At 38.4% G+C, this 14,808-nt stretch overlaps 3 protein-coding genes across 3 annotated transcripts; all 3 read right to left on the bottom strand.

Moving 5' to 3' along the window:
* Positions 1-16: 16 nt before the first annotated feature.
* LOC105313437 (deleted in malignant brain tumors 1 protein-like) lies at positions 17-6,079 on the bottom strand. Its single transcript, XM_011406875.2, has 24 exons — positions 5,974-6,079; positions 5,751-5,915; positions 5,522-5,701; positions 5,290-5,472; positions 5,077-5,238; positions 4,846-5,031; positions 4,635-4,802; positions 4,429-4,587; positions 4,195-4,374; positions 3,975-4,142; positions 3,721-3,891; positions 3,497-3,661; positions 3,044-3,445; positions 2,828-2,995; positions 2,591-2,758; positions 2,373-2,540; positions 2,166-2,324; positions 1,735-2,112; positions 1,509-1,688; positions 1,286-1,453; positions 1,068-1,235; positions 855-1,016; positions 486-768; positions 17-425 (listed from the first exon to the last, which is right to left on the bottom strand). Exons 1-24 carry the CDS (start codon positions 6,023-6,025, stop codon positions 176-178), a joined length of 4,593 nt encoding a protein of 1,530 aa, XP_011405177.1. The 5' UTR covers positions 6,026-6,079; the 3' UTR covers positions 17-175.
* Positions 6,080-6,119: 40 nt separating this feature from the next.
* On the bottom strand, positions 6,120-12,414 carry LOC105313436 (scavenger receptor cysteine-rich domain superfamily protein-like). The gene is made up of 23 exons (XM_019998813.1): positions 12,303-12,414; positions 12,083-12,253; positions 11,858-12,031; positions 11,612-11,794; positions 11,380-11,541; positions 10,930-11,118; positions 10,709-10,876; positions 10,503-10,661; positions 10,259-10,444; positions 9,953-10,117; positions 9,736-9,903; positions 9,528-9,689; positions 9,085-9,480; positions 8,709-9,041; positions 8,486-8,653; positions 8,270-8,428; positions 7,839-8,219; positions 7,624-7,785; positions 7,401-7,568; positions 7,170-7,340; positions 6,951-7,112; positions 6,610-6,907; positions 6,120-6,548 (listed from the first exon to the last, which is right to left on the bottom strand). The coding sequence occupies exons 1-23, from the start codon at positions 12,385-12,387 to the stop codon at positions 6,338-6,340; spliced, it is 4,581 nt and encodes a 1,526-aa protein (XP_019854372.1). The 5' UTR covers positions 12,388-12,414; the 3' UTR covers positions 6,120-6,337.
* A 176-nt stretch (positions 12,415-12,590) lies between these two features.
* On the bottom strand, positions 12,591-14,386 carry LOC100634197 (inorganic pyrophosphatase-like). Its single transcript, XM_003387993.3, has 10 exons — positions 14,180-14,386; positions 14,018-14,133; positions 13,761-13,880; positions 13,549-13,699; positions 13,440-13,502; positions 13,353-13,393; positions 13,210-13,296; positions 13,050-13,135; positions 12,857-12,966; positions 12,591-12,785 (listed from the first exon to the last, which is right to left on the bottom strand). Exons 1-10 carry the CDS (start codon positions 14,331-14,333, stop codon positions 12,757-12,759), a joined length of 957 nt encoding a protein of 318 aa, XP_003388041.1. The 5' UTR covers positions 14,334-14,386; the 3' UTR covers positions 12,591-12,756.
* Positions 14,387-14,808: the final 422 nt, after the last annotated feature.

Raw genomic sequence — 14,808 nt, 5'->3', positions numbered from 1 at the left:
GATAACAATCAACTAATTTATTATTCATAGACTTTGAAAAGTAGCTTCAGAAAAATGCAAGCAGCATATGTATAAGTGTCAAAATAATGGAGTAGTTTTTAGCAGCTGTGTATTGTGGGAATCATGTGCATGTGTGTTGTTTTATATAATCTATTATACTGTAGCAATTATTTAATTAATCTTCACTGTGTACAGCAACTTCAAATCCTTTATCATCATCATCATCTTCTACAGCGTCTTCATTAGCTGTTAGACCAGTTGAATCAGCAAAAGAGTATCGAGCTGGTTTCACTGCATCAAACAGGCCAGGGGCTGCTATAGGATTAGTAACACCTCTTGATGAACTGGAGTAGTCCTCTGACACTTTAGGTAGATCAACAGTCAAGTAACCCTGCTTTCTCTTATAACAGACAAATACAAAGACACTAGTAAAAGAGAGAAAAAAGATGTTAAATTAATTAAAAAATATAAATTATTTAACTTACAATCCCATCACGACAATAGCAGCTACCAGTAATATAATCATAAATATCATAGCAGCTGTTGTGCCATTGACAGACGAGCCACTACCAGCTCCACTGGTTACTGGCGGTATACAGACCACTCCAGCTGCACTGGTGCCATTATAAGCTGCTTGACTCTCCTCTGGCGTTAGCTGGTTGCCAGGACAGGTGCTCAGGTTAGCTTCTCTACCACTGCAACCTACATTACTTAACTGGACTGGAGCATTGGGTTTACCATAAGCTGAACCAGTGGCTGCTCTTGCATCTAATAAGAAGAAAAAGTAAAAAGCAATGTATCAAAATCATATCATAGTTAAAATGCACTGATTTTGACACAATATAAGTACTTACTTTGAGGATTGCTGAAACCAAGTTGACGACAGACAACCTGTGCTTCCTCGCTGCCCCAGGATTCATCAGATATAATCCCCCAGTTATTGTAATAGCAGACCTCAACCGTGCCCTCTGAAGTTTTGTTAGAACCAACTAGACGCACATCAGAATCAGAGCAAGCTAAAGATCAAGAAATAAAAGAAGATGGTTCACAAGTTCTTTAATACTCACAAGCTTGACACGTAATACCAACGACATTCCCACGGGCACATTCAAAAGTTCCATACTCATCCTTTGGACATGAGAAAGTGGATAGCTCGTATCCCTGACATTGGAAATTAGAGAATATAATAGCACCATCTCCATCACCAAAATAAGAATTATTATAGACAGTTGGCTCTGAAAAAAATAATTTAAAAATAAAGAATTATGATAATGCAATAAATTACCTGCTTCTCCAAGTCCTAGTTGATTGCATACAACATAAGCATCAGTTGGATCAAAGCCAGTTGAACAGACACTGCCCCATATACTATTAGAACAAACTTCAAGTCTTCCTTGGGTAGAATATGTACCATTGGTGAGCCTGACATCACCATCAGAGCAATCAGAATGAGCTGCAGAAAGAGGAGGGCATAGATATTGAGATTATGAGATTTAAGTGTTACTTACTGTAGCATCTGAGTCCAATTGGGTAACTACAAGTGCTCATGCAACTGTCCACTATGTCACAGTTTGATAGTGAGATACCGTTAGGGTTAATGGCACAGGAGAACCTCTGGAACAAACTCGTGGTCATGTTACTACCTGGGACCACTTTACCAAATCGGCCATCAGTGAACACAGCAGTCACTAAAAGGTATTATAGTAATAATAATAAATAAAATAATTCTCTTACAATTAGTATCAGTGTATCCAAGCTGTCTGCATATAGTAGTAGCCTCCATTGGTGCTAGGTTACAGAGTGGTGACCAGGTCCCTTGATAACAATACTCCACATTTCCCTCGGGTATATCTGGTTTCCCTCCAGTTAGTCTAACTTGACCATCAGTACATGCACTACCAGTTACATTAGGAGGAGGGACACACTGATCAGGAGTATAGCACTTGACTCCAGCTACATCAGTAGTGGCCAGTAGTGCTTTCCCTTGAGTCAGTGGCAGTATATATGTTGTACAATCATTGATATTGTCCTCATTTCCTCCACAATTGACCTGGCTCAAGTGAATGGTAAAGTTGGTCTTGCCATATCTAGACTTGTAAGTAGGCAGTGACCCTATCAATGATGATTCTTATATAATATGATAGACCAAAAGAGGATTCAGTCACCTTCAGCTTCATATCCCAATTGTCTACAGATAACTTGAGCATCATTTCTAGTCCAGCCAGAATCAGATATTTGTCCCCAGAGATTATCAAAGCAAACTTGAACGGTTCCTTCATAATTCCATTGACTACCCACCAGCCTCACGTCACCATCATTGCAAGCTGCATAAACACTCATCAATCAATGACACAATAGTATAAGAGGCTTACCATAGCCACACAATACTCCAGCAACATTGCTACGAGAGCAAGCTGAGTTGGGGTAGGTCTGCTTGCCACATTGAGATAGACTGCTCTCCCAGCCACCACAGTTCATGTTAGTGTAGACAATTGGATAGACTCCATCACCAAATTCAGAGTTAGGGAAGACAACAGGCTCTGTAATAACAAATAAATAAATAAGTAAATAATGATTTTATCATCATTACCTAGTTCAGGGTGGCCCAGTTGTTGGCATACAACATGAGCATCAGTTTTATCAAATCCTTGATCACAGACAGATCCCCATACTCCATTAACACACACTTCTACTCTTCCCTCATTCTCTATATAGCCATCAACAAGCCTCAAGTTTCCACTAGTACACTTTCCACTATCTATAAATTAAAAATAATAATAATAATAATGACAAATTAACAATTATAGAGAAGAGGGATTAATCTTACCATAGCACCTTAGTCCTAAGTTACTTCTCCAGCAGAAAGGAGTGCAGGCTGTGTTATAATTGATAGTACACTGAGCCAGTGAACTCTCAAAGCCAGTGCAAGTTATATTATCAAATAAACTGTAGTTCAATAGTCTTCCAAAGGTATCATCTTCTACTATAGCACCCCCTGAAAGTTAACAAAATGATAAAATAATTAATATGTACATGCACTAACATGAGTAATCATTGTATCCTAGCTGCTTGCAAGCAACCTGAGCTACTAATGGATCCATCTTACAGAATGGCGACCAGTATCCATCTATACACATCTCCAATCGTCCACTCTGTGCATCTCCTCCAGTCAATCTCACGTCATTACTAGTACAAGCAGTAGCTCCTGTATTAGGAGTATCATATGAAGAAGGTCTCATAACGCAAGGAGGATCTGTAGGTGCATCGTAAATGCAGTCAACTCCAGCCACTTCATACTGCGATAGTACATTCACTCCATCATTGTATGAGTACTTGTACTGGCCACACTGAACTAGCTTCTTTTCATTTCCACTGCAGGTCATGTTAACGAGACGGAGTGGTCTACGACCTTTACCGTAGAATGAACCAGAACGAGCTACTGCAGCTATAAAAAGATAAATGAATAAATGAATAAGTAAATAAATGCTTAACTTACTGCTTCCTTCACTGGTGAAACCCAATTGATTACAAACAACCTGAGCATTAGTATTAGACCAGAAAGAATCAGCAGCAACATAACTCCATTGGCCAAGACAAACTTCAACAGTTCCTTCATTTGGGAATGGACCACCAGTTAGTCTAACACTACCCCAAGTACAATCTAAAAAAAGAGAATATTATTATTGTCATTATTATTTTATCAATGTTACTACTGCTTACTGTCTTTGCATACTAGGCCAATGGTCCACTGTGGGGCACACCTATAAAATGAAGGGAAGACTTGCTTCCCACACTGATCAAAGGAGCTCTCCCAACCCTGGCAGTTCACATTATTCAGCAGTACTGGCCCATCACTCTCTCCATGATAGGCAGAATATCTCACCCAAGGGTCTAATATTCATAGTACAAAGGAATACAATGGAATGAATATCAATAAAGAGAGCACATGCTTAGCACATGCAAACACAACTCACTTGCTCCGCTGTATCCAAGATGACTGCAGGCAACATAGGCATCACTCCTTCCAAAGTTAGCACCACAGACTCCACCCCAAACTCCACCCACACACACTTCCAGACGTCCCTCAGTATCGATAGGACTGTCAATGAGTCTCATATCACCATTGGTACATGTACCAGTATCTATTCATAAATTATTAATATAAATATTATTATTGATATTTGGACTACTTACTGTGACAGCCTACTCCATATTCTCTCCAACATTTGCCAACAACAATCCTACAGCCTCCAGTCAGTTTTTGAACTACATTACAATTGTCAGTGTTGTGGACTCCATTGGGACAACTGAGCCACTTGAAACTGCTGTACTTATTAGTATCACCATATCTCTGATCAGAATATATAGTAGCCACTATTGCAAGTACAGGTATATCAATCAGTAATTATTAGTTTATCATAGTTTTACCTGATGAGTTGTATCCCAGTGTTTGACAGATTGCTAGAGCAGTGTTGCTATTCATCTCACAGAATGGATACCAGAATCCTTCATAGCAAAACTCTGCTCTCCCTTGAGCTGGAGTCTCACCATTAACCAATCGAACTTGTCCATTAGTACACTCATTTCCTATCATTATCATTATTACTATTATACCATCATTATTATTGCTATACCTATTATTGGTGAGTAGCATACTAGTCCAAGCTGATCATGACCAGCATTACAACTGGAGTGATAGTAATAGCTGCATTGAGATAGGTCAGTGTGAGAAGAGGAACAAGAATAAGCATAATGATCAACAGTCCCATCATAGTAACCATAATGGTATTCTCCTCTTGTATCTATGCAAAACTATAATTAAAAATAATAGTACAATCTATTTACTCAATATTCCTGCATATCCGAGTTTCTTGCATATAAGTCTTCCATTGTCACATTTCCAGCTATCATCACAGACAGGCACCCACTGGCTGTTCTTGCAGTAAAGTGCTAAGCCATCGTGAGCAGGCCCAACTCCATAGGCCCTCCACAATTTAAAGGTACCAGATACACAGCTAGTTGTTATTTTTCCTATTAATAGAGCTCATTAGTATGCGTGCATGCATGGGTGCGTACCTGCACACCTAGCCCCAGCATCTTCACTGTGACTGCAACCAGAAGAACCTAGTGTCTTACCACATTGTGCTATGGTGCTCTCCGATGAAGTACAAGTCAAATGATGCATAACGATTGGGCCATATCCACTACCAAAAACTGAGTTATAATAGGCACCAACATCTATTAACAATAACAATAATATCAATAATAATAGTTATAATGTTTTTATACTATTTTTGGAGAATCCGAGTTGTGCACAAGCAACTTTAGCATCGTTAGTTCCCCATCCATCGTCACATATAGTTCCCCACTGTCCGTTGGAGCAGATCTCTATACGTCCTCTGTTATTAAAGGGTGTTCCTGTCTGGGATCGAATCATCCTCAAAGCATTATTAGAACAAGTTGGACCACCACCTTTGGGTAGAAGGATATTAAATATAATATAGATCTAATTTCCACCTACTTTGACACACTACACCGGCTAGAGCGTTGTGATTACATGTCACTGTACCAATTGGTGCTGAGGCTGCCCTGGGACATGCTAGTAGAGTTGTTTCTGCTCCTGTGCACTGAACTTTATCAAGCCATATTGGCTGACTAGCATTGGGCCAGCCATAGTATGCATAAATACGACTTATACCACCTATAGACCAATAATAAAATAATAAGGTATAGGCTAGATGCATATATACCTGGATCAGAGAAGCCTAGCTGTTTGCAGACTACCCTGGCATCTAAATTGCCCCATCCATACTGACAGACCCAGCCCCACGTATTGTTGATGCAGATTTGGACGTTTCCTTCCCACGGGCCAGCTCCGCCGTCCAGTCTCACATCACCATAAGTACACTGAGAAACTGGACACAAAATTAAGAATTTAGTACTGTGTAATGTTTTAGGCTTTTTTGCTCTTACCTGCTGCGGATAGTAGAGCTGCAAGGCAAAGGATTGCTAAGAGAGACTTCATGTTTTTCCCTGCAAAACAGTCGGTGAAATGATGGGTGGTCCAATATGAAAGTTAAATTCATTATTCTCATATGACAGACTGTAATTCATGCATATTATGCAATAGAGTTGGTTGCACTACTATAAATAAGCTTAAAAATAAATAATAAAAAACAAAGAACAATATAGCAACATCATGCTGTAGGCACACGATGAGTGGATAAATGCTATAGATAGTCTAATGGTATTTATAATAGTATTAATAATGTGTCAGCTATAAAATGTGCAGTGCAAGTTTGTGCATTGTATTAATAAGCAGCCGAAGTCCTTTCAGTTACATGTTATTCACTAGAGCCACTTTATCTCCATAAAGAGGATTCTCTGGTTTCTCCGCATTTGTGACTTCATCATAAATACCAGCAAGTGGGTTATTGACACCGGCCCTCTCTAGACCAGACATAGTTAAAGGAGCTGGTTCATCAGCATACATCATCTTAACTGAGAGATCACCTTTCTTACGTTTTACACATACATATACGGCAACACTAGAAATAAAAACAATAAATATACGAATAAATAATATAGCGGTATAAAATCAATGTTTACCTGATTGTTATTACTACAGATATGAGCATTATAACAATAATGACAGCCATTGAAACCGTCACTGGATTATTAGAAACAACAGACAATGGATCATTTGGATCATTAGTAACTTCATCAGGAACACACTTAACTGCTGCTGGATTATAAGTGGGGGCATTAGGATCAGCAATAGCAGTATCCACAATGTAAGTCAATGAACAGTTAGTTAGTCCGGTCTCGCTTCCCATGCAATCAACAGAGCTCAATTGGAATGGAGCATTAGGTCTCGTGTAAGAAGAACCAGAAGCAGCAGCAGCTCCTATATAAGCTAATCATTAATGTACATAAAACTGGTTCAATACTTGTAGTGTAGCCCAACTGAGCACAGGCAACTTGAGCCTCTTCAGTACTCCATCCTTCATCAGATACCATTCCCCAAGTCTCTTGATGACATACCTCAATGATACCTTCTGTAGTTGCTAGACTGTCTCCATTAACAACACGCACATCAGCATTGTTACAAGCTAAATGAACAAAGTTTATTACAATAATAATATTAAAACAAAACTAAATTGACTTACAGTCTTTGCACTTAACACCAACGACATTATCACGTGAACAAGTAAAGTATCCATAACTGGATCTGCTGCAGTCAAATACATTAGTCTCATAACCTTCACAACCAAAATCAGAGAATATGATAGCACCATCTCCATCTCCATACATTGCAGAAGTATTGTACACAGTTGGTTCTATGAAGGAACATAACAAGCAATAGTAATAGTAATAGTAATAGTTGTATATTATAGTACCTGCATCTCCAAGTCCTAGTTCATTGCATACAACATAAGCATCAGTTGGATCAAAGCCAGTTGAACAGACACTGCCCCAGTTACCATCACTGCATACCTCAAGCCTACCATCAGTTTTATAGGAACCATTGACCAGTCGTACATCACCATCACTACAGGAACTTGGCTCTATTATAAATAATAATTATTATACCTTGACTATATAATATTTTATTTCATTTACCGTAGCATCTCAAGCCAAGAGCATTAGGACAGCTAGTAATGCAAGCATCAGCAACAACACAAGTGCTCAGGTCAGTAGCAAAACGATCTGGACAACTTATATTCTGGAAATAGCTGGTGTTGGATATCTGACCAAATCTTCCATCGTCAAAAATAGCAGTCACTACAAAATAAATATAAACGTTATATTTTATACTCTTTATATAAAACTCTTACAGGTAGAAGCAGTATATCCAAGCTGTTTACATATAATGGTGGCCTCTACTGGTCCCAGTGAACAGAATGGTGACCATGTTCCTTGATAGCAATACTCTACATTACCCTCGGGTATGCCAGACTGCTTTCCACCAGTCAATCTCAACTCTCCATTAGTACAAGAGCTACCACCACCAGCAGGAGGAGGGACACACTGATCAGGAGTATAGCACTTGACTCCAGCTACATCACTAGTGGCTAGCAGTGCTTTCCCTTGAGCTAGTGATATTGTGCTAACAGTACAATCAGCAACAGAGCTCTCAGTTCCAGAGCAGCCCAGACTGGTAATATGAATGGTCTTTGCTGGTTTACCATACAGAGATCCTCTTTGAACAATAGTACCTATACAGACAACATTAATAAAGTATATATAATAGTTCAATATCTCATACCTTGTGTAGTATAGCCTAGTTGCCTGCAAGTTACTTCAGCATCAGTTTGAGTCCAGCCAGAATCAGCTACAAGACCCCACAAACGATCAAAGCAGACTTCAACAGTTCCTTCATATCCATACTGACTACCTACCAGTCTTACATCACCATCAGTACAGTCTATAAATGAGAGAGAATGATACAGTTACTATGAGCCAGTGTTATACTCAAGCTTACCATAGCCACACAGGACTCCAGCAACATTGCTCTGAGAGCAAGCTGTGTTAGGGTAGGTCTGCTTTGTACAATCACTAAGTGAATTCTCATATCCACCACAAGCAAAGTTGCTGTAGACTATAGGATACTGACCAGGACCAAAAGTAGAATTGTTGAGAACAAAAGGCTCTGAAAAATAAAACAAATATGAATAAGAAAGCTGCTATTATTATTTTATCATTACCTAGTTCAGGGTGGCCCAGTTGTTGGCATACAACATGAGCATCAGTTACATCAAATCCTTGATCACAGACAGATCCCCATACTCCATTAACACACACTTCTACTCTTCCCTCATTATCAATGACACCATCAGCTAGTCTCAGTGCTCCATTAGTACAGGAGCCAGGATTGAAGCACCTTAGTCCAAGATTATACCGACAGAAAGGAGTACACTCGGTGTTTTCAGCTGGAGTACATTGAGATAGTGAAGACTCTGACCCAACACAAGTTATATTATCAAAAATACTGTAGTTCCTGCTTGTACCAAACTCTCCACCTTCAACAATACTACCCCCTAAATAATATTAATTATTATTTTAAAAGTACATAATACTTACATGAATATTGTGTGAATCCCAACTGCCTGCAAGCCACCATTGCTGCCTTAGGGTCCATTTTACAGAATGGTGACCAGTACCCATTGTAACAATACTCTACTCTACCCTCACCACTGCTGCTACCACCTTGTAGTCTTACAGCTCCACTTGTGCACTCTGAACCAGCAGAATCATAGAGGGAAGGCCTAGCAATGCAAGGTGGGTCAGTAGGTACATCATATACACAGTCTACACTGGCCACTTCATTAACTGCTAGAGCTGCTTCTGCTTGAGTCTGGGAGTAAACTGTTATAGGACAATTGAGAAATCTTTTTTCAGTTCCAGTACAGTTAGCATTAATGTATCTCACTGCACGCCGTCCTTTACCAAAATGAGAGCCAAGCAATGGAGTAGCCACTAAAATATAATAAAAGTTATGAATCTCAGTTGGATTGGTAACTTACAGGCTCCATTAGGATACCCTAATTGTCTGCATATCACTCTAGCATTATTAGCAGTGAAGTTAGCATCAGATACATAGCTCCACTGTCTGTTGCCACAAACTTCAACTGTTCCCTCATTATCAAAAAATCCACCAGTGAGACGAACATCACCATTATTGCAGTCTATTTAAAAATTAAACAAAGTGCATTTTTGTACACTCTCTCTTACCATCTTTGCATATTAAACCAATAGCATATTGAGGACTGCAACTCAACTGTGGAAATGTTTGATAAGAACACTCAGCTACATTGTCTTCCCAGCCATGGCATATAATATTATTGTACAACATTGGGCCTGAGCTCTCGCCATAGAATGAATTACCCTTTATAGTAGGATCTGCAATATATCAACATTTAATATATAATAATTATTATAATATAATTACTGGGTCCTGTGTATCCTAATTCCTTGCAGGCTACATAAGCACTCTGTACAGGAAAGGTACCACAAGCACTACCCCAGACATTATCGAGGCATATTTCTAGAGTACCAGCTTGATCTATTGGCCCATTAACCAGTCTTGTTTGTCCATTAGTACAACCAACAGTATCTATTAATGAAAGAGACTAATACCTAACAACCAATAGCAACTTTATTAATAGTTTGATCTACATGCAATTTGTTACTTGAAATGTTAAGCAATAAAGTTGCATGTTTCTTTTCTCTGTTAATGTATATGCATTCTACTTACTGTGACAGCGTAGTCCCCATTCTGTACTACACTTGGCAACATTAATCCTACAGCTAGTCAGGCTTGCTGTTTTCCTCCCAAATGGACACTGTGATAAGTTTGTGTGAGATGAATTACAATTGACTGCATATAAACTGGATATGATACCAGTGCTGCCATATCTGGAATCACCAACAGTACTGGCAGCTAAAATATAACCATAACAAATAAATACATTTACAAATCATTACTAATTTAAGCTCACATGATGCATTGAATCCCATTGCCTTGCACATCAGTGTTGCAGTGTATGAGTTTAGTCCGCAAACTGGGTACCAGAATCCTTCATAGCAATAGTTAACACGACCCTCAGAATTATCTGGACCATTGACTAGCCTCACTGACCCATCAGTGCACTCATTACCTAGCAATAATAATGATAATATTAATAATAATCATTGTTACCACTACCTATTATTGGTGAATAGCAGACAGTTCCAAACTGGTCACCTCTATGATAGCAGTTTGAGTGATAATAGTATGTACATTGAGTGAGGTCAGTTGCTGTGGAGCTGCAGCTAAAAGCATAATGATCAACAGTCCCATCATAATAGCCATAGTGATACTCCTGTCTTGTATCTAAATGCATGCATCAAGTAAAAGTCACTCTATCTATGCTCAGATATGCTTACTTAATAATCCAACATAGCCAAGTTTTTGGCATATGACTCTACCAGTATCACAAAAGGTGTTGGTATCATCACAAAATGGGACCCATTGGTTGCTCTTGCAGTATAAGGCCACTCCATCATGGGCTGGACCAATGTCTTTATACCGCCATAGCCTCACCGCACCATTAGTGCAGCTACCAGTAACACGACCTGTAAATGATGCATTAATTTTTAACATTTTTATTTATTAGTATAATCATACACCACAGAGTATTCTTAATATTAGAAATATAGAAGCTTTAAAATCTTAAATAAACATGACACATAAACCATTGACTGAAAGCTACTGAAAATAGTATAGCCAAGCCCCTATAGTCATCAAAACTCTTCCTAAATTCACTACAACCAGTACATGCATATATCAAACATTAATTGCTCTATACAAACAACACAAATCAGCATAGAGTATACCTGAGCACTGGATTGAAGCATCATCAGCATGGGTGCAACCATAACCACCATTTAATTTGCTACACTGGAATAGTGTACTCTCTGATGAGGAGCATGCTACATACCGCCAGAGGATTGAGCCGTAACCCTGACCATACCTGGCATTAGCGTAAGCATAAGCATCTATAAAATAATAATAATAATAATTATTATTATTATTATAATGATGATGATGATGATGATAATGGCTTACAGTTTTTGGAGAATCCAAGCTGATAACAAGCAACCTTTGCATCACTTGATCCCCATCCATTATCACATATAGTCTGCCATGAATTTGAACTGCATATTTCTACTCTTCCCCTGTTGTTAAATGGAGTCCATGTAGTTTTATCAACTATACGAATGTCATTATTGGTACAAGAAGGACCACCACCTATTTGATAAGAGAGAGAGGTGTAAAATGTAGTCAGTGATAAAGGTATATCCAATCGCATACTTGGACACACAACTCCAGCTATTGCATTGTAACTGCATCTAACTGATCCAATTGCTCTTGATAGAGGACATGATAGAAGAGTGGTTTCTGTTCCAACACAGTCCATACCATCCAGCCATATTGGTATGCTGCTGTTAGGCCAGCCATAATAACCGTATGTCCTGTAGGTAGCACCTATACATAATGATATTTTTCAAAAACAGCAACAATAAATGATAGGCCTACCTGTAGCACTGAAGCCCAGTTGCCTGCATACAACTTGAGCATCTTCAGCCCGGTACGAGTTATGACATACCCAGCCCCAAGTTCCATTGATGCAAATCTGTACCTGGCCCTCATAGTTCCCCCTACCCCAGACGAGTCTCAGAGCACCATAAGTCGTGCAAGTGTTTTGCTCTACAGAAAGGAAGACGGTGCTTTATAATGTCAGTTTTACTCTTCTTACCAAACTGGACTCCTTCGTTATATTGTCCAGCTACAAAAGCAGCTCCGGCTAACAGCAAGAGGAGCGTACAAGCCAAAGGAGACATCTCTATTCTTCTTCTTCCTTCTTTCTGAAACAAGAAACGCAGAGCTAAGAATATGAATATCTGTACAGGTAGTCATGCGCATCACTTGTGCCTCTCGACAAGGTAATTCATCCATCTCTTGTGTGGCTTATGATCAATATTCATGTCGTGTTGACTAGCAACCAATCAGGAGTGAGTACACCCATTTCACAGCTCCAATGTAATCCATGTTAATAGAAAACTATTTTTAATGCCTGTCTGCTATAAACAGCTGGTTTAGGAGCTGTCTGTAGTGTACAAGTTCTTCAATAAAACAAACAATTTAATAATAATTAGAAAAATTATGAATAGTCACACAATGCCGCCACCATGTTCTTGAGAGAATTCTCATCAAATTTTAACATAGTGTTGAAGATCAACTAGAAGAAGAGAGTTAGTTCAAAATATTTAGACAGGTGCCTTCTCTCTCTCTTTTCCCTCCATTTCTAACCAGTATCAGGTCTGTCTTGAGAATGAGTGCTCTCTACAGGGATGCCATTCACAATACCAGCAGCTGCTTCGTTACTGATAGTATCACTACTGGATAGAGTTATATTACTCCTAAAATTGTATAGTTTACAGATTAAAAATAGCCATTATCAGTGTCCATTAAGAGAGGCTATACTAACAATGGAGTTACTTACAAACACAGAGATCCTTTATCAGTGTTTCCATCAATAGCAGACCTCCATTGCTGGTTTGTAGTACTGATAACATTATGAGCAAATGCCTGTAAAAGCAACAACAATAACAACAATAACAATTGGTATTAATGTCATTGCAATTATTATTATTATATATTACTTTATCTTTTGGTTGGGCATTAAATGCGAATTGATTCGGAGGTTTTCCAGTCGGCATTTTGTATATTTTGAACCAATTCACAGTGTGCTATGAGGGGGAGGGAGAGGGAGAGAGTGAGGGAATAATTTTAAATATTACTCAACCTGCAATAGTCCAGGCATGTGAGTCTCTACATCTCCAATATCTAATTAATAATAATAATAATGATAATAATAATAATAAAGACATACCATTAAGAGAGGCAGCCATCTTGTCGTTCACATCAATTGCAATAATCTTCCAATCAGTTTCGCCTAAAAACAACAAAACAAATAAATACAAACAATAATAACAGCATACCTTCATCAATTAGCGCAATAGTCCCTAAAACCTTTACTTGTACTACTTCTCCTCTTTTAGCAACTCGACTACCAATCTCACACACATCCAGAGGATCGTTATCACCTTTACAACCAGTGTTTGGATCAACATGGCCTGGATATTCCCACGTCTAGAGGGTGGGAAGAAAAACAAATCTTGATTTCTCCCCCCCCCTCCTCTCTCTCCATTACTTGTGGAAAGGCCCCATAGTTCCATATGTATCCGTGGTACGGGAAGCAGTTATCAACGAAACGTAATTTTCCTTTTTTAACGTCCTGCTTGATCGGATTTAACGGCTCTGATGTTGATATCTAAAAAACACGACATTACTAATTAAAATTTACACAAGCTGCCCATTAAAATTTTACTCAATTATTAGACAAAAATTTGGGTGATCATCTAATAAAATTGAACACGAATGCCCATTAAAATTATGCGAGTAATCTACCTCCATTTTTGCATTGGTCCACCTGGGTATCTCAACAATCATGTTGAGTACACTGTTATCACTGGAGGCGTAGAGTGGGATATCGTGAAACGGAGATACATAAGTATCACCTCTCTCTAATTAAAAACAAACAATAACAAAAAAAGCAAAACAACAATTTACTGAAGAATATCCTAGATTCAAGAGAATACGGTCTTCCCTTTCCTCTTTCTTCAGTTGTAAAAGTTGCCATTGGTCTTACAGCTGCTGATATCAGTAGTTTTGAAGAAGAGCCTCTTTTAAAAGGTGATAAAATTCTCGATAGACAAAAATTCATAAAAACAACACGAGCAAGGGCTTTAGGGCTAACACGTGGGTGCTGTTGGTACTGTAGCCACACCCACAAAATTAATTTTAAAAGATGTTTTAGAAATTTATTGGCCAAACAGAAAAGACGATGGTATTTTATCGAAAATGGCCAGAGAATTTTTATTGCATTTTCTGATGCATATACATGTACTTATATTGCATAGCAAGTTTGAGCTGATTCAGATCAAAATTAAAAATTTTTTTTTGCAAATTTTTGAAGTTTCTCGAAAATTGGTTAAAAGTCCCTGTACTATAGTACATGGTCTCGGGCCAATTTTGTCAAAAATGAAAAAGAGAGAATTTTCCATTTTTATTATATTTTCTAATGCATCTACATGTACTTATGTTGCGTAGAAAGTTTGAACTGATTCCGATCAAGTTTGGATTTTTTATGATTTTTTTAATTTGCTCCAAAATTGGACAAAAGTCTCTGTACTATAGTA

Source organism: Amphimedon queenslandica, unplaced genomic scaffold (genome assembly GCF_000090795.2).
Source record: "Amphimedon queenslandica unplaced genomic scaffold, v1.1 AMPQUscaffold_13304, whole genome shotgun sequence".
Classification (NCBI taxonomy): domain Eukaryota; kingdom Metazoa; phylum Porifera; class Demospongiae; order Haplosclerida; family Niphatidae; genus Amphimedon; species Amphimedon queenslandica.
Note: the sequence above shows the minus strand (reverse complement) of the source record. Positions and strands in the feature narration are given on the sequence as shown.

Bases quoted from the DNA above. Each gene is read 5' to 3' on its own strand.
- LOC100634197 (XM_003387993.3), bottom strand. From the start codon at position 14,333: ATGAATTTTTGTCTATCGAGAATTTTATCACCTTTTAAAAGAGGCTCT. The intron at 14,134-14,179 runs GTAAATTGTTGT...GTTTTTAATTAG, and splicing joins TGAATCTAGGATATTCTTCA to AGAGAGGTGATACTTATGTA. The intron at 13,394-13,439 runs GTATGTCTTTAT...ATTATTAATTAG, and splicing joins GATGGCTGCCTCTCTTAATG to ATATTGGAGATGTAGAGACT.
- LOC105313436 (XM_019998813.1), bottom strand. From the start codon at position 12,387: ATGTCTCCTTTGGCTTGTACGCTCCTCTTGCTGTTAGCCGGAGCTGCT. The intron at 12,032-12,082 runs GTAGGCCTATCA...CATTATGTATAG, and splicing joins ACTGGGCTTCAGTGCTACAG to GTGCTACCTACAGGACATAC. The intron at 8,220-8,269 runs GTATGAGATATT...TTGTCTGTATAG, and splicing joins ACTAGGCTATACTACACAAG to GTACTATTGTTCAAAGAGGA.
- LOC105313437 (XM_011406875.2), bottom strand. From the start codon at position 6,025: ATGAAGTCTCTCTTAGCAATCCTTTGCCTTGCAGCTCTACTATCCGCA. The intron at 3,446-3,496 runs GTAAGTTAAGCA...ATCTTTTTATAG, and splicing joins TTTCACCAGTGAAGGAAGCA to CTGCAGTAGCTCGTTCTGGT. The intron at 769-854 runs GTAAGTACTTAT...TCTTCTTATTAG, and splicing joins TGGTTTCAGCAATCCTCAAA to ATGCAAGAGCAGCCACTGGT.